Consider the following 18,526-nt stretch of genomic DNA (forward strand, 5'->3'; position numbering starts at 1 on the left):
CTCGTCCAATGCCTGTGCTGCTGTTTTCTGAATTCTGAAACTGCCTTTATAAGACCAGAGCTTGCCTGAGAGATCCATTCATTTTTCGCTGTGACTGCTTTGGCAACACTGCTGTGCTGCATCCGAGAGATTGTTCTGTTCTGTGTGAGACTGGTAAGCCTCAGCCTGCCATTTCTCACAGTGTACTGTGTTCAGTTCTACTGAATTAATAATTTTATTAATTTAATCATTTTTTTATTTAATTTTTTTTCAGTGCTTTTGTCTGTCATCAACTGTAGTGCTGTTGAGTTGACAGTGCACCCAGTGCCTCACTGGCACTGGGGTGCCCTTGCCCTGGGCTGGCACTAGTGCCTACTGCCTGTCCTGCTTAGATAAATTAAATAATAGAATTTATAAATAATTTAATAGAATATATTAATAATTGAATACATTATAAAATTATATATATATTTGTCAGTATATATATATATATATATATATATATATATATATATATATATATATATATATACACCGTATTGGCTCGGATATAGGCCGCCCCCGTATATAGGCCGCACCCTAAAAGTTTGGTGCTTTTTTAAAGAAAACGTTTTTTTCTTTAAAAAAGCACCAAAAAAACATGCTGCCACTCTGCCCCCCCCGAGATATGCTGTCACTGTCCTCCCTCCCCGAGATATGCTACCACTGTCCGTCCCCCCCCCGAGATATGCTGCCACTGCCCCCCCCGAGATATGCTGCCACTGTCCTCCTCCCTCCCCGAGATATGCTGCCACTGTCCTCCTCTGCCCCCCGACTTCCCGGAGCTGACTCCCGGGTGTCTTGCGAGGCCGGCGGGGGACATCTACGCAATACGCGTATACAACTTCCGGTGCCGGATGCGTATCGGGGAGTAGGATGCAGGTCCCCTGCACCGCTGCGGGGGATCTGTATCCTAACCCCGCTGCCTGCCCGGCGCCCCGGGACTGCATGTCCCGGGCGTCGGGCGCTAGACCCCGAATATAGGCCGCACCCCCACTTTAAAGACTTAAAGTGGGGGAAAAAAGTGCGGCCTATATTCGAGCCAATATGGTATATATATATATATATATATATATATATATATATATATATACTATAGTTAGTATACTAGTGTAGAGTGTACTGTAGACATTCAAGACATCTACTAGTGTCTGATCTAAAATCAGTAATATATAATTCATTTTAGCTAGCTTAATAGTTAATTAGCTATAAATAAAATTAATAATTAATTACTACTAGCTTATAGTTCAGCTAATCATATTAGTACTGGTGCTGCAGCTCTTTAGTTTGTGCTTTGTTTTAGCAACAGCAAGAGACCAAGTCAATTTTTCTTAATTAATAATATTTAATTTTATTTCATTTGTTTTGCTCACCTCAGTCCATCAGTGAAGTGAACTTGTTGGGCTAGTGAGTGCAGCCGCATAAGTGCTGTGTGTTTTTGTTCAGCAAGCAGTGAAGCTAACTGTTTGGCTGTGACATTTTATTTTCTAATTTCTTTTCAAGAAAGATTGACTGTGTGATGACAACAACTGTACTAAGCAAAGCTTCAAGGTACTAGCTGTAGTACTAAAATAATTCTAATCTTTAATCTTAATCTATAATATATTATATAATATAAATTCTAATTCATAATCTATAATATAAGTAATTCTAAATTTTAATTCATAATCTATATTCTATCTATAATCCATAATATAAGTAATTCTAATCTATTAATAATAATATATAATTTAACCTCACTTTAGTTTAGTGGGCTTGAGAGCGTCTGCCTAGAGTTAGACTAGAACACTAAGGAATATAGCTTTAGGCTTAGCATAGTAGTAGGCTAGGCTCTTAGGCCCGTGTAAATTCAAAGTCTTTAATTTTTTTATCCCCTTTTTTTATTTTTTTATAGTTTTTTTAAACACTACACTACACACACAACACAAAATTTGAAATAGACAAGCTCCATCTACCACCACCAGCACCAACACCACTAAGATGCAGCCTTTGCGTCAGTCTAGTCGGCCAAGTAGGCCAAGATCTCGCTTATCATTTGGGGAAGCATTGCTTGAAGGATCATCAAGTAAAGGAAAGGCACCAAAAGCAGGAAGTAGTAGTGCTGCTAGGCCCACAAGCTTTGTTTTTTTACGGAAAGCCTAAAGCACCAGAAGCACGTTCAAAGTTAAAGGGTAGCACAACTAGTACTTCTACTAGTCCATGAGTAAAAAGAAGTGCCTTTTGCCCCAAGCAGCATCTTCCCCATCCACAAGCAGCATGCAAGGTACCAAGCAGAGCCAAATTAGCAGCAAGACTCAGAGGGGTTTTCTCAAACCAAAGCGATCTCATTCCTTCATAGGGAAAACCACCAGTGCCACCACCACTAGTTCTGCCTCTGTTCATCCACCCCGAGCAGTAGAAGCAGCACCCAAGGCACACTCCAAGGCTATGCGCGCCCCAATTTGGGAGCACTTTGAAAATGTTGAAGAAGGGCGCTATGGAAAGTGCAAACATTGTGGGAAGCTAATAAGCAGAGGGAAAGTGTCTGGCCATTTTACCAGTGCTAGCATGAAGCATCACCTCAGCACTCAACACAACGCTGTGCTATTGGGGAAAGTCGCAGAAGTAAAACTTAGTGCAGGCAGCATAGCTGGTGGCCGTGGTACTACAACAACAACTAGTACCATCTCCAGAGAGAGTGGAAAAACCCCAACAGCTGCTTCTGAGCCAATAGCAGCAGCAGCTAGTGCTGGCAGCCAGAGACCAAGGCAGGTTGGAGCACTGCATGTTCAGCCCACCCTGGAACAATTTGTGGCATTCCAATCCAAAAGGTCAATGTCCAAACAGCAGGCCAATAAAGTAACGCGACTTATTGGTCAGTTCATTGCTGTTGGAGGGGCATCCTTCTCCATGATTGAAGGGGAGCCTTTCAAACAATTGATGGCGGCTGCGGCTCCACAATATACAGTTCCGTCACGTTCCACTTTCAGCAGGAACATTGTCCCCTCATTGTATCGATCCTGTGTTTCAGCAGTAAAAGAGGAGCTTTCCAAGGCTGCTGGTCAGTCTGTTCATTTCACAACAGATTTGTGGAGTGCGCCTAGTGGGCAGCATGCCTTTCTTTCTTTGACTGCACACTGGTGGCAGCCCGGTGTGCCCAAGGAAGCTGCTGCAGCAGGCTACCGATCATTCCTTCTCCATGCAGAAGTGATGGATGAAAAGCACACTTCCCAAAATATTCTGCATGCAATGAGGAAAATGTTTAGCCTTTGGGTGGGAGCAGAGGCAGGCACCAATGTTGAAGTTGGTTTTGTGGTAACTGACGGAGGTGCCAATATGGTGAAAGCGCTGCAAGATGGTCATATTGTTGGTGTGCGCTGTGCAGCCCACATCATCCATCTTGTAGTGAAGGCAGCAATGTCAGAAGGAACTAATGTAGCAGCAGTAGTTCTGTCCCGCTGCAGAAAGATCGCTGGGCACTTTCACCATAGTGTTAAGGCTAGCCAACTTTTGAGGGAAGAGCAAGAGAGGTCAGGTCTTCCCGTACACTGCCTACGACAGGATGTCAGTACGCGGTGGAACTCCACGTTAGACATGCTGGAGAGGATTTTGGAGCAGCAGAGGGCAATCCATAATCTTGCCTCAGAGCATAATATTGGGATTACCTCTCCATTGAATAGGGAGGATTGGACAGTGATCGCCCAGCTAGTGGCAGTCCTTAGCCCATTCAGGGATGCCACTGAAAATTTAAACTCAAACACTGCCCAGGTAATCCCAGTGTTCTCCCATCTAGGCAGCAAGATGGATGTGTTCCTTGAAAACTGTGAGGCTGTTCAAGGTGGCACTCTACATCCTGACGTAGCATCCATAGTCAGGAAGCTGAAGGATCTGCTAAAAGTACACCTTCGCAAACGCATGGAAGAGAGTCCCGAAATGATGCTAGCGTGCCTTTGCGATCCAAGAATTAAGGGAAAGCTAGCAATGAAATTCAATGTTCTCGAGGAGGGAGAGGTGCAGGAGGAGGAAGAGATGATGTGGTCTGCTACTCCTAGCATCAGCAGCAGTGCCACAAGCATCACAACACAGCTGAGTGGAGCAGCTGCGTTTTGGGAAGAGGCACTTGGGAGTATAGTTGGACCATCTGACAGAGCTAGCAGCAGAAAGGAGAGTAGTGCTGCTGAAATGGTCAAACTTTACCTCTGTGAAGTTCCTTCGGCACCTAATGTTGATCCTCTTAGCTACTGGGATGAAACGAAGAGTGTGTGGCCTGCACTCTCATGGGTTGCGCAGCAGCTTCTGTCATGTCCGCCAACCACTGTGTTTTCCATGACTGGAAACATACTGAGTCCACAGCGCTCACGCATGGCACCTCATCTGATGGAGCAGATTGCCTTTCTTAAATTCAATCTACCCAAGTTGGGTTACCCAGCTCTTAGCTTGGAAAGTTAATTTTCTTTCTCTAATGTTCAAGGTAGTTTCTCCCCCTGGTTGCACGTGTTTGTGGTGTGGCAACGTCTGCTACCTCCGCCTGTGTAGCCAATTTACGCTAGGGCCTAGTGTCTGAGTTCTGTAAGTCCGCTCCCAAATGCCTAGGACTGACAGTCTTTGGATGCTTTGCTCTGGGGTGAAACAGGTGAGTGGGTCATTATTGCCCACTCATTCGCCTTTCCCAATGCTGCTGCTGGTGGTGCCAGCGTCTCTTCTCTGCCAGTTCGCTTCCTGGCTAGTGTCATGCCTCAAATGTCCAAAATGCTCAAGGTAGTTTCTCCCCCTGGTTGCACATGTTTGCGGTGTGGTAACGTCTGCTACCTCCGCCGGTGTGGCTAATTTACGCTAGGGCCTTGTGTCTGAGTTCTGTAAGTCCACTCCCAAATTCCTAGGACTGACAGTCTTTGGATGCTTTGCTCTGGGGTGAAACAGGTGAGTGGGTCATTATTGCCCACTCATTCGCCTTTCCCAATGCTGCTGCTGGTGGTGCCAGCGTCTTTTCTCTGCCAGTTCGCTTCCTGGCTAGTGTCATGCCTCAAATGTCCCTAATGGTAAGGGTAGTTTCTCCCCCTGGCTGCGTCTGTTTGCGGTGTGGCAACGCCTGCTACCTCCGCCGGTGTAGCCAGCTTACGCTAGGGCCTTGTGTCTGAGTTCTGTAAGTCCACTCCCAAATGCCTAGGACTGACAGTCTTTGGATGCTTTGCTCTGGGGTGAAACAGGTGAGCAGGTCGCCAATTACCCACTCATTCGCCTTTCCCAGTGCTGCTGGTGGTGCCAGCATCTCTTCTCTGCCAGTTCCCTTCCTGGCTAGTGCCATGCCTCAAATGTCCCTAATTACAACATTAAATAAATATAATAAAGTGAATAATAATAAATATAACTTTAAAATAAAATTAAATAAACCCATTCAAATTAAATTATTATTTAGACATAATACATCTTTAACCAAAACAGTGCACTGCTAATAATCTTAAACATTACATTAACCCTAGCTATTTTTTAGTTCTTGTCCAACATTTTTCCATTCACATACCTGCCAACACACCCAACATTTTCGTGGACAGTCCTTCTTTTTTCCAGTCCTGTCCAGTAAAAGTTGGGTTGTTGCAAAGTATGCCATTATAAATAGGTAGCAAATGTTAGGCATGTATTAAAAGTGGTCCAAAATCGATTTAAAAATGTAAAATAATCCCTATTCTTTTATTAAACATCTATGGATGTGTGACTGTGTATGATAAAAAGGAGGCCAAGTTCCTTGGAGCATTTGTCTAGGTCTCAGACAAGACAACTGCTCGGAGGAACTTGGCCCTCAGTTTCGGTCAATGTGTATTGTGTACAGTACACCTCGGTACGTGTGTGCAACTCTATTGGTCGTTTCGGCAGGGGGCTCGCCTGCCATCAACGAATGAAGTGCATTCTGCAGTACTGCAATTCATTTGTTGATGCCAGACCAGCCCCCTTCCGGCGACCAATAGAGTCGCACACACGTTCACGGCGCGAACGCATCTGCTGTTGCTGCTGCTGCTCCGATGTGTTCTTAACCCCGTATTAACCCCTGCTACGCAGCCGGGAGAAAACAAAGATGAAACGAGCACGAAGAATGTCCATGAATATTCGCCTGAAAAGAAGACAGGAACGGGCGAATATTCGCGGAATACGAAGTTGTTTTTTTTTCTCCGAAGACGAGCACAAAGACGAACATGAAAAGACCCCCGGTCCCCAAGTCTAGAAAAAAGCAAGAGAAGAAGAGTAAGTAGAATTCTCAAAAGAGAGAAAAGGCAAGTATAGAGTAAGAGAAAGAAAATCGTAAGGACTTGGGTGTACCAAGGAAGTTGCGCATAAAGAGGTTCGGTACCGTTGGATGTTGGTGAGTAGCAAAGTAGGCATCCCACATCTCCCACACTTTGTTTCAGTAGAGGAGTGTATGCAAGGCCGTATTGGCCATTTATATGTTCTGGTGGTTGCTAGGGAAGACAGCACATCATGCAAAGTGGGCATGTCCTGGCGATACATGTCTTTGAGGCTACAAGAATGTGTGCCAACAATCAAAAAATGTCAGGCCAGATTTTACAAATCTTAGGGCATGTCCACCAAATATGTGCTAGCATGTCCACACTCCCTCCAACACCAGGTTCCCGGGTACATTTTGGATAAATGCAACGGTAACAGATACCATCGATACAAGACCCGCCGAGAGGCTTGAAATTGAGAGATTTTTGGATACATTTTGCATTTGGGATAAGGTTGTGTCAAATCTGGTGCTTAGTTATTTCTCCCTGGTACGTCATTTGCCCTGAAGGGTTTAAATGTTCCTATCATATCTCTCTTCTTATTACTTTTCTCCTATATATATATATATAAAAAGAGACTTTGCAGTTAAATTTGTTTCTCTCTGACCAGACCTCAGTTACAACAACCATTTATGTCCCAGTACTCATCTATTCTAATATTGTCTTAGCTGTTTCATTCATATACCGTATTTCCCCATGTATAAGACACACCGTTTTTAGAAAAATGTGGGTTCTAAAAACTGGTCGCTTATATATGGTAAATTTTTTTTTTTTACCGGAAAGGGGACCTGCTGCTTACCTCTGTGTTGTTCAGCAGCGTCTCTTGATCCATCGCAGCGACACAGGAACCCAGTGGAGTCACATGAATGTACATCACATGACTCCGCTCAGTTCCTGTTCCTGTTCTAGCAATGCAGAGGGAAACAGCGCCCCCCACGGAAGCCTGCAAGCCGCACCAGAAGATCTGCAGTTCAGGTAAGGGTGGGGGAGTAAATGAATGAATATATATATATATATATGTATGTGTGTGTGATAGCATGGATGCATGTGTAGGGGGCACAGGGAGGCTGAAAGTGATGTGCATGTACTGGCTGCCTGAGAATGAGTGTGATTGCTAACAATTGCTAGCAGCTAACATCAATCACACTCATATCAGCCAGTACAATAACTTTATGTAATATGTATTTTTTCAAATTTCGGGCCCCAAAATTAAGGTGCATCTTATACATGGGAGCGTCTTATGCAATTCAAGCAAGATCTATGCAATTCAAGCACTGTTATACTGTATACTATGATTATACTGTGATGGTTATAATCATCAATGCATAAGTGGGTTTACATGTGCTAGTAAAGGTGACATGATAAAAGAAAATAATTAAAATAAATCTAATGCTGTAGATTAATTTTGAAGTAAATCTCTGGAATACACTGCCTATTGAGGTAGTGTCCACAGTTACTATGGAGGATTTAAATAGCGAACAGGGTTACTTTCTGAATGAAGGCCTTATTTCCTACAAATTTTAATTTAAAGCAGATCTGTGTTTTTTCTATTCTTACATTTTATAGTTCTGTCACTGAATAAACCAAAGCTTTTGGTGCGTTTTCTTTTTGGGTCACCAAATTTCGTTTCCTGGTCGTTCAGCTCAGATCCATTCGGAACAACATGTTCCCTTCTGTACTCACCTTTCATTATAGATTTATGTTTTAAAAAAAACAGTCCTTCCAGAGTAAGGAGGGTCAAAGAGGTACAGCAGCAGCAGTAGTAGTAGAGCATTGGGCCTGGGCAAGTAGGCACTGGCAGATGATAGGGACATCTAGAGTAAGGACAGTGAAAATGGTACAGTAGCAGCAGCAGTAGTAGTAGGGCACTGGGCCCAGTGGAGCAGGACTGAATTTAACATAAATTAACAAAAAATGATCACTCAGAGTAAGGAAGGAAACAGAGCAGCAGCACACTATTTTGAATATTAAGTGCTAAGTAGCCTAATTTGGGATGATTGACTTTTTAGATACTTGTGGGTGGGCATGAAAGTAACTACTGGGCCACTAAAGAGAGGCCTGACCAGACAACAGCTTTGTGGTCCAAATAACATAGAGCGGGGTGTACAAGTTTTTTCTGCAGAGGGCCCCTTCATCAGAAATGTATGCGTGCGTGGGCAGCACTCATTTTTCACTGCGAGAAAATATGGCATTTTAGCTTTAAAATGCATATTAATACAGGGTTAATGTGGTGATAATGAAAAAAGCAGTGGACAGTTTTTTGATCAACTTTTATAAGTCATTCTATCAATACTAATTTACTTAAACAGTAAAACAGTCCACAAACCATTTAAAACAAGTTTAGCCAAAAAAAACTGCACAAGGCTGGAGCACACTATGGGTACAAGCTGGATTTAAGATGGCTGACACACACGGGAGGCAGGGCCGGATTAAGAACATCACGGGCCTGGTGCTGAGGATTTTGGTGGCCATTTTATGGAAATAAAATGGGATTGGGAGTACATCAGTACACTAAAAAAAGTCATCATACACAGGACGCCTGAAGTCAAAATTTAGTACCACTGATCCTTTTTAATAAAATATGCAGATTGAAACAGTAAATTCACAAAACCTTTACTTTTCCTCTCACTGATTTCTGGAACTTGAAAGTTTTGTCCATGTGTATAGTAAACAGAAACCCACCCACCCCTGTTTGTATTGATTTATATGTGATTCCCTTACCACCCTGTTGTGTGCTTATAACCCTCAGCCGCCCCCTTTTTGTATTATTAAATTGTTGCCCCAAGGCATCCCCCCTGTGCATATGGGTCCCCTTCCACCTATCCACCTTTTTTTAAAATACTTTTTTTTTTGCTGGCTTCTTCCTCTGCCGACCGCTCTCCTCCGACATGCTGTTCTCCCGGTCATGAGGAACCCTTCTGTGTGAGCGTCACGTCGCATCTTCAAAGGGGCACCTCCTGCCGGCCGCACCTTGAAGTCGCACGTTGGACGCCCCTGACATAGAGGTTCGATACCAGGAGGTAGTGGTATCTGTCTCTCGCAGCTGCTGGTGGCGGCTGTTGTCACAACCGAAGTACGGGCAGTGGATCCGCGCTGCAGAAAAGGTGCCTCCTAGCGGAGCGAGGAAGCTCAGCAACCAGAGCAACGGAGATCGCAGTCGTTTACCGCAGAGAGCAACGTAGGAGGTGCAATAATACAGGAACATTAAAAAAAAAAAAATAATAATAATTTCCGAAGGGTCAGGCAATAGAGTAGTCTGGGTCACGAGCAAAGGTCAGGGCAGGCAGCAAAACAACGTAGGTCAGGAACAAGCAGGAGTCAATACCAGAGAGTTAAAGCAGGTCAAACGCTAGTGTAGGCAAAAAGGCACTATCACAGGCAAAGGTGAAGTGCCAAATGAGGGTTTAAATATCCCTTCATGAACACAGATCCTCCTATCTACTTAATTAGGGGAGGACAAAAAATTATGTCACTTTAAGAAGTGACATGAATATTCATGAGTTAGCCTCATGACATAGAGGTGGGCGCCCCGTCAAGATCCCTAGAACTCGGCGGGGACGCGCGTCTAGGAGGAGGACGGACCCGGCGGCGGCTCACATAAACGGAACGAGCAGGGAACCGAATGTGCGTCTCAGTATCCCTGCTCGTGGAAGAGAAGACGCCACGGAGGAGGTAACAGCTGTTGTTGGTTTGCTACCGTTGCCAATGCCTTCAGTTTCCCCCTGAAGCAAAGCTGTACTGTGGTGTGTACGTAGGTGTTGATTCATCCCAGAATTGTTAAAATGTCCTTTCACCTTACCCCTGTTCACTACCTTACGACACAACTTGCACTGCTCCCATCACCCACAGTCTCAAAATTCTCCCACACTTTACTGCCCACTAGATGAGGTAGCAGTTGTATTAGTATTTTTTTGTTCTTTTTTCCAAATCCTTTTCCGCCTGGGTGTAAGGTCTGGAGAGTGAGGTCAGTGCTTACAGTTAGTGGCAGCATCAGGGATGGTAGCGGTAGCCCCAAGGGCAGTTATGGTTGCACTGGAATTTGTGGTTTTATTCCGTGCTTCACTATAAAAAGCTTGCAAACTATCTTCACCCTGGATCCTGACCCGTTAGTAAGTCCTTGGTTGTAATTGTGACTAAAACTGCGCCTTACTTTGGTAGGTACATCCTCAATTGACTACTAGTGCTAAAATGTCGACCATTTTAGCACTAGTAGTCGATTGAGGATGTTCGTTGGTACTGCTCCGGCTGCTGCATGAGACTAATGGTAGGGGTAGTTTAATTTCCAAGCAAGAAGGCTTTTGCCTACTTAGGACTGGTATACTGGTGGTCACCTGACTACTACTTTTTCGTCGACGGTAGTTAAAAAAAGGTATACCCCCTACTCAGGAATTTCACACAGTAAAATGCCAGATTTTGTCACCAATATTTATTATTCAGCAATGAGTTAAAGATAATAAAATAAATATTTTGTATTGTCCACAAATTAGAGGTTTGGTTGTAGCGTAAAACTAGTACTCAGGAACAGGTTTGGACAAGCCCATTAGAATGCCTGGTTTTGCCACCAATATTTATTTTTCAATGAAGAATAATGGATGATATGGTAGAAAAACAATAATACAATGAACTTTTCCACAACTTTACAGATTTGGCTGGTAGCATAAATGAGCAACTGTCTACTTAGGAACAGGTTTTAATTTTAAACAACTGAAAGACTCACTGTGTGCAAGCCCAATAAAATGCCTGGTTTTGTCACCAATATTTATTTACCAATTAATATTTGTAGATGATATGATAGAACGACTACTGGCAAGTGAAAATGGTGTCAGCACACATATCTAATCCTTGTCCCTTTCGCCTTGTACATACTGATTGGCCAGAGTGGAAAAAAAGTAAGGAAAAGCTCCCACAGATTGTTGGATCCATCAACAATACTTTAGAGCTAAATGTGGAGCATATTGGATATTTAATGTGGTTGCAACGATGGTCAGCATTTCAAATCTTAATCCATTAAATATATGGCCCTTGGTAGCAGCAATATGTTATTTGGTGTCTGTGTGCATGATATAAAATTGAATATTGATGTTACAAAGGGCTGTTTCAAATGTCAATTATATGTATATATTTATAATTATATATCTTCATACATATATGTCTTAACAAATTTCAACTACCAAAATAGCAACATAAAAATGCTTTAATATTTGCAAGAGTACATAAATACAGAAACCAGACATGAAATCTTACTCAAGTTTTTAAGCTTTATTATTTTAATCGAATTACAATCTGACATAAAATAAAGAGCTTTTGCTAAACTCTATAAAGCAATACATGCACCTACCATAAGCAACCTCTATTAGTTTTTTGATTTTTATTGCCGCATCACTGCACTGAGGTGCAATAAACATTCAATGTCATCTTTAAATTTACCCAAGAGTAAACAGAAACTGTCCTCTATAAGAGTGGATCATTATTCCCAAGGAAGACTATTATTACATGGTTTAGCAAAGCACTGTATAAAAGCTACATAGAATAACATTATTTTGCTAAACTGTGCAATTAGGTTTATACAGTATGATACTATTCACACATATTAAACTAAGAGATGATATAATGCTGTCATTGCATAGCAAAGCAGACTAAATATAAATAATATACACATCTATTGTGCAAAATGCAAGCCCAAAAAGTTAGCTGCAAGCAGTAACTAGGAAGAAAATGATTAAAAGTGAACATTAGCGAAACGTTCAAAGTAATGATATAAATATACACTAAAGGTAAAGAACCATAGTTTATTTTCTATACAAATATCTACACAAGGTACTAAAAGGTAGAACATCCCCCTAAAGAATCCAACTTCTGTCAGCTGGCTAAAAGTACAGTTTGTGTCCTCATGTCTTATAACTCACGTTATCTTGCTGAAGCAGTATATTTGAAAAAAAGATATTATAAGTTTCAGTAACTAAGCATTTTGACTTGGACAAGGGATCAAATCAAAGCTATGTTTTGTTGATTGCCAGAAAATGCTAGAAAATAAAATGTAAAAAAATATTAACAATAAAATAATTAATTTTTTAAAATAATGTAAGTGCTTATCATATGTTAATTAAAATTCAGATGTAATTCAAAACAATGTATTTAGAAATAACAAAACCTTGAATAGCTAAATAAAACATGGTGTAGTAACTCAAAGTACACAATTGGCTTGTAAAGGCCTCTAATTCTACAATCACAAAAACCTTAACTAAGCTTGTACACCAAGAATTTAATGTTAGGTACAAGCCATATACATTGAATATGTTTAGCATGTTTAATGATATATTAAAATACCTTTATTATTTTTCATGGGTCTGTGGACTAAAACTGAAATCATTCCTCCGTTGAGTAAGACCTGGCAACTTTGAACTGAATAATTTCACAAGAAGCCACGCTGAGAACCATTTTTTCATTAATATTTGATCTGAAGGTATGTTACACGAGAAAACATTGGGCGTTTTGCTTAAGTTCTGCCTTACTTGTTTTGCACACACAAAAAGCTCAAGGAACCCATCCAAAGATTCTTATAATTCCGAAATGAATACTAGATCCACGTTGGTAAAAATTATAGGTCAATGTTGTAAATTCAAACATTCTGAACATTAGTATTATAATTATCCAAAGGTGACCCACTATAGCCAATATGTTAACCAGAGACATGTGACCTCATGTATTTAAATCACAAGATATCATACTGTAACAATGCAATGCTTACTTGTATGTAATGTAAATCATTTTAGATTAAAATGGATTTGACATTAAAACAATCTTCTTGAAAAAGGACTTGATAACAAAATCTAAACAATTAAATAAACTGGACAAATTTCTCAAAATTATTTTAAAATTTAGAATAGCCTAATGCCAGTTTTCACTTTTTTGTGACTAATTTTGTATGATTTCTTTATTATTTATGGAACATTCTAATGATGCATTTAAATTGTACTTATGTATTAGAATTTATATAGTTTGTATATATTGGCTTGTAATTTCTACTATGTGTTTTGTCTTCAGTACATAACAAAGAATCTGGAAGACAATTATAGACTTAGCCTTAAGTAGTAAAGAAAAAAAATAAACACTTAGATTATTAATTATTTTTCATGGTTTCTGGTATGGGTTATGACATTGTATTATTTAGTGACATCTACAGCATAAATGTTTAATCACATTCATTGTATTTCAGCTTGTTGTAAAAGCCATTTGTAAACCTTATATTTGCTGTATTTAAACACTACATAATCATATTTAAACATTTAAAATATGTTTAATTACAAAATTGTACATTTTGTTTGTTCTTTGTTTAGACCATAGAGAATATTATATTTTTTTCTTAATTTACTCTTTTATCCCAAGCAAATAATTTTTAAAAATATGTGTAGAGTCCCTCAGTGCCCTGTTGGATACTTTGGATACTTTGAGTTTTTTTTGCACTGATATACATTCATGTTTTATGAATGATAATAAAAGAATGCTTATATGTAGCACCTACAAATGATTTCAAGGATTTAGAAAAATGTAAAAATAATATTGTGCTTGGAAGAAAAAGTATTGAAATTTAAGGTTTTGCTGTAATATATGTGGTAGTAAAATATTTTTTTTACATTGCACATTTTGCATGAATGTTTAAAAATATATCCATTAGTAAATTATAATGTATGCTAATGCATATAATATTGGTGTTTGAAAGAACTCTATATGAAAAGCTCCTTTTTAATTTAATTCCACATTTCACTGTTCATTGAAATATCTGAGAAAGAGGGCAAACAAACTGTCTTACAATTTCTAAAAGGGAATGCCAGACCTACCAAAAAGACATCTTGTATTTGAAGCCCTTACATAGTGTTCCTACAAATATATTGCTACTGTAAAAATGAAATGTATATAGTTTACTTATTAAAACCTATTATTTTATATACATTCTTTTGTGAGATCTGCTTTTAATGCTACATATTTTACATTAAACATGAATAAAGAGCTAAAATGGTTAACACAGGTTAATGTGCTGTCTTAAATTGGACCAGGTTTGCTAGAAAAGAAAAAGAAAGTGATTTCAAGTAGAATTGGAAAGAAGACATCATATAATGTTGGTACAGTGTAAAACATCTTATTAAATTTTCATTATAATTTACTTTCCAAATGTATCATTGTCAAAGTATGTGCTGTGAAGTACACAGAATTTTCTAGTAATATATGTAAAATACATTTGAGTAGAAGGCTTATCATGTTATGATATCCATTGTCTAATTTTAAGAAACTGCAGCTTTATAATTGTGGGGATTTGCTTTAAGATTATGTGGCCATAAACCTACCATTAAGATTAGATTTTTTTTGTCGTCATCTATTACACATGAAATTAGTACACATGTATTCAGTAGTTGATGCCCAAGCTACTATTTTAAAATAGGGAAAAGAAGTTTATGAAGCTTGGGGGTATTTGTTTAAAATACTTAGTTCTAAGATTAAAATGCATTAGAAAAAAGTACTAACGTACAGGAATTATTTAATAAATCTACAATTTGGAAGAAAGAACCTACTATAGAAACAAACAAGCTTGTTACTAAACTGTCTTGTTATATCTTCTAATGTGCAACCAAAAATATGTAAAAAACTTATTCTATGAAAATATATATATGTACATGCATTCTTTTGTCATTTTCATTCTACAGAATAATATGGTTAAATATTAAACATTCCGGATGTTGTTTAAAATTAATCTCCACAATCTTTGTAACATTTCAATTTAATTTGTGTATTTTGTTAACTCACTGAATACATTTTATTAACTGTATATAAATTTACAAACACACATGCATACTTGCAATGCTAAATGTGGTGCTTATACCCACCTTCAAAAAATGCAAGATTGATCCAATTACCTTTGGTAATCACCAGCTGAAGTTTGTGAAACCCCAGTCCCTAAATAAAAGTATGCTTTTTATTCCAGGTAAGCTATCAGTTGTCATTTTGTATGATTAATTTTATTACATAGGGGCTATTAAAATAGTTGGGAGATAATACATACGAACAGTCATGGGCCTTTTGTATTCAACTTTTTTTTAAATGCACATCAGCAACCTTCAATATATATAATATAAATGTATGTGTGTGTCTATATATATATATGTATATGCAATGTTAATTCAGAGGACCTGGTTTTTTGTTGCTTTACTAACATCCCCTTTATATAAATATATGTATTTTGTAATATTATATATCACTACTCTTACTTCAACTTCATATACAGTTGTTTATTTTCTAAGTTACAAGCACTTAGCTAAATATAACATTTCAGCAAGGAAATCAGGACAAATCAGTTTAAATTTAAAGGACACAAATATAATATAAATAAATAGCAAGATATTGGATCTGCCCAATATATATTGTATATGTAAATTAAGCAGTGTTGGTCATATGTTAACCCCTAAATGACAAAGCCCGTACATGTACGGACTCAAAATGCATTGTTTTCAATGGGTTTAGGGACCGCCCATTGTCCTTAAGGGGTTAATGATGCTAGACAGGTATTAGATATTGGTTATTAATTATATAAATGATGCAATTGCTAAAGCTGGTATCATGGTGGAAATTGTTGTCATTTTACAAAGTGGAATATCTGAATAAAATCTCATTTATAATAAGCAAAAGAAACAAATTGAAAAATTAAATCTCAATTTTAATGTGGCGAGGAGGCTAGAGAAATAGTTAATATTTTTCCTACATGACTACAATCATTACACACAGTTGCATTAAATTATATTGAATCTGATTTATTAAATTATACAACTTGAGGCCCGTTTTTTAAAAAGAAATAATACCGACTAGTAAATACTATACTATATTTAACAAGGTCAATGGTAATTCTAAAGAGTACATTTTTGGTATTTGCATTTTAAATTTCAGTTTTAATTAAGACTAAAACATTTCCACTCCCTAAAGAACCATTCAATATCGAGGATATGTTGTATTCAACTAAAATAATTCATGATTGCTGTACTCATAACTTAGAATATAAGTGCAATTAAAGGGAAATGCAATTTGTTATTCTACAATTAATTTCACATATGTTGATTTAAGAAAAAACTTTGTTTAAATGTTCTAGATCTGTTACCTGGTAAACCCAGTGACAATAGTAGAACAGGTAAAACTGTCTATGTTAAATCAGTTGTCCAACTTTTTAGTAAATACAGCAACACCGAGACTGAAAATTTGCACCAGGAATAGATTCTATGACAAGTAGCCCAGGGGCCCCTGACTTCACCAAGCAACATGTCCCACAGTGCCATCTTTGCCTCCAAACAGCTATTCAGTTACATATTTGCCCCTATATTGTCCCTGCCATATTTGCCCTTAATCAGCTCATCTGTGCCATCTTTGCACCAAAACAGCTTTTCTCACCAGTCTGCCTGTGTCATATTTGCCCCAAATAGTTTGTTTGTGCCACCTTTGCCACCAAACAGCTTGTAGTGCTCTGTGTGCCTATGCCATCTTTGCCCCCAAACTGCTAGCCTATGCCATATTTGCCCCCAAACTGCTAGCCTGTGCCATCTTTGTCTCCAAACAGCTTGCCGGTGCCATGTTTGCCACCTGTGTGTCACTCTTGATCTATGCTGTGTGCAGACTGATTTAGCATGCAGGAAGTGGATGTGATGTCACATCCTGCCCAGTGGATCAGTCAGATACAGCGTGCAGGGAGATAGTGTGAGATATCATCCAATTATTACACTCTCTGTGCTGCTAGGTGCAAATATTACCTGCATCTAGCGGCTTTAAAGGGGCAGGCAAGTGGTCCCAGGGGTGGAGGGCCTGGTCACCCCTGCCTCAGATATAAAAGTTATGTTTTTTTATGGGAAATAGAATTGCTATGAGCATCAGAATGGCTGAAAATTTTCAAACTACATAGTATCCTATTTTATTCAATGTGTTCCTCTAATTAATACCATTTGTTAGCTGGAATAGAATTGCATATTGTATATCCAGCTGTAGAGGAGCACTTTAAAAAAAAAACTATGACATGCATATTTTTCTCTCTTCTAGGGGGTGTACATATGTGTATGCTTACACGCACACACATATAGATAGATAGATATACATACAGTTATCAGTTATATGTGTATTGCGTTGAGGGAAAAAACATCATGCTTCCTCTTTTACCCTTATTCAGCAAACCAAGAAAATGAAATTTTGTTTTAATGAAATATGAATATTACCATTTTTATCTGAGACTATTTTCCAGGCCTAAAACTAGCAGACTATTTAGATTGTGTGGTTTCTGTCAGAATTCAAGAAAATAAGGTTTAGAAAATATTTGATTAATTATTTTGCAAGGGGAACATTTCCAATCAAAAAGTTCTTGTTAGTCATGGTTATAAATTCACAATCATTAGGAAGGAGTGTCATATGTTGTTTGATACCCATAGTATGTATAACATTTTTATTATTTTAAAATTGTCTCTTGAGATCATACAGTAGTATTGTACTACCATATGTGGTACGTCTATGTACAATATTTTGCTCTTGTAATCTAAACACATAATACATATCCCTGCAAACTATATACTGTTAATATGGTAAACTGGACACATTTCTAACTCCTAGGAATTTAACCAACACGGTATTTGATATATTCTAGCTTGAGACCAGCTTTCACAACATCAGCCTCAGAAACGTAATTCAAAGATGCCTACTGTATTGTACAAACACCATATATGAACCATGGCATTAAGCATAGGTCTCCTTGTTGATTATTTCAGATTTGACTATTTTCAGATTTCAGCAAACCTTCAGCTTCCTTAAGACAGAGGCAATATGGCAAATGGGATTTACTCCATTTTAAATACTGGAAAAAATTCCCAGTGCAAAAGACAGAACATGAACATATGAGCTGATGGGTTATTGAGGTGGAGCTGATGGTTTAATTGCTGGCTCCCGATTTAGATAGGTGGCCCAGTAGACCAAGTTAAAGATCCCAAACAGGAGTGGAAATGCTATTCTTGATAGTCGGTCAATTTTGCTGACACTGTTGAATGTTTTCTTGGGTTCTGCAGGCTTTGGTTTTGGGTCAATCTCTTTTGGTTCTATTGTTGCACTTTTAGCAATGGTTGCCAAGCCAGGATCTCGAGCTATTGGTGGGTAGTTTGCAGTTGCAGAAGCATATGTGTTATTCTTCTTCATGAGAGGATCCTTCACTTTTTTTGGCTAAATAATGAAATAACATATAT

At 38.7% G+C, this 18,526-nt stretch overlaps 1 protein-coding gene across 1 annotated transcript in view; it reads right to left on the reverse strand.

Moving 5' to 3' along the window:
* Positions 1–18,197: 18,197 nt before the first annotated feature.
* LOC149282568 (gamma-aminobutyric acid receptor subunit alpha-1-like) overlaps positions 18,198–18,526 on the reverse strand; it is a 33,825-nt gene continuing 33,496 nt past the window's right edge. Inside the window, exon 9 of the mRNA XM_089498062.1 lies at positions 18,198–18,503. Within this exon, the coding sequence (XP_089354188.1) occupies positions 18,198–18,503 (306 nt within the window). The remainder of the gene's footprint in view (positions 18,504–18,526) is intronic.

The sequence above is a fragment of the Sceloporus occidentalis genome, unplaced genomic scaffold, assembly GCF_023333645.1.
Source record: "Sceloporus occidentalis isolate IW3139 unplaced genomic scaffold, rSceOcc1.0.p SCAF_112, whole genome shotgun sequence".
Lineage (NCBI taxonomy): Eukaryota > Metazoa > Chordata > Lepidosauria > Squamata > Phrynosomatidae > Sceloporus > Sceloporus occidentalis.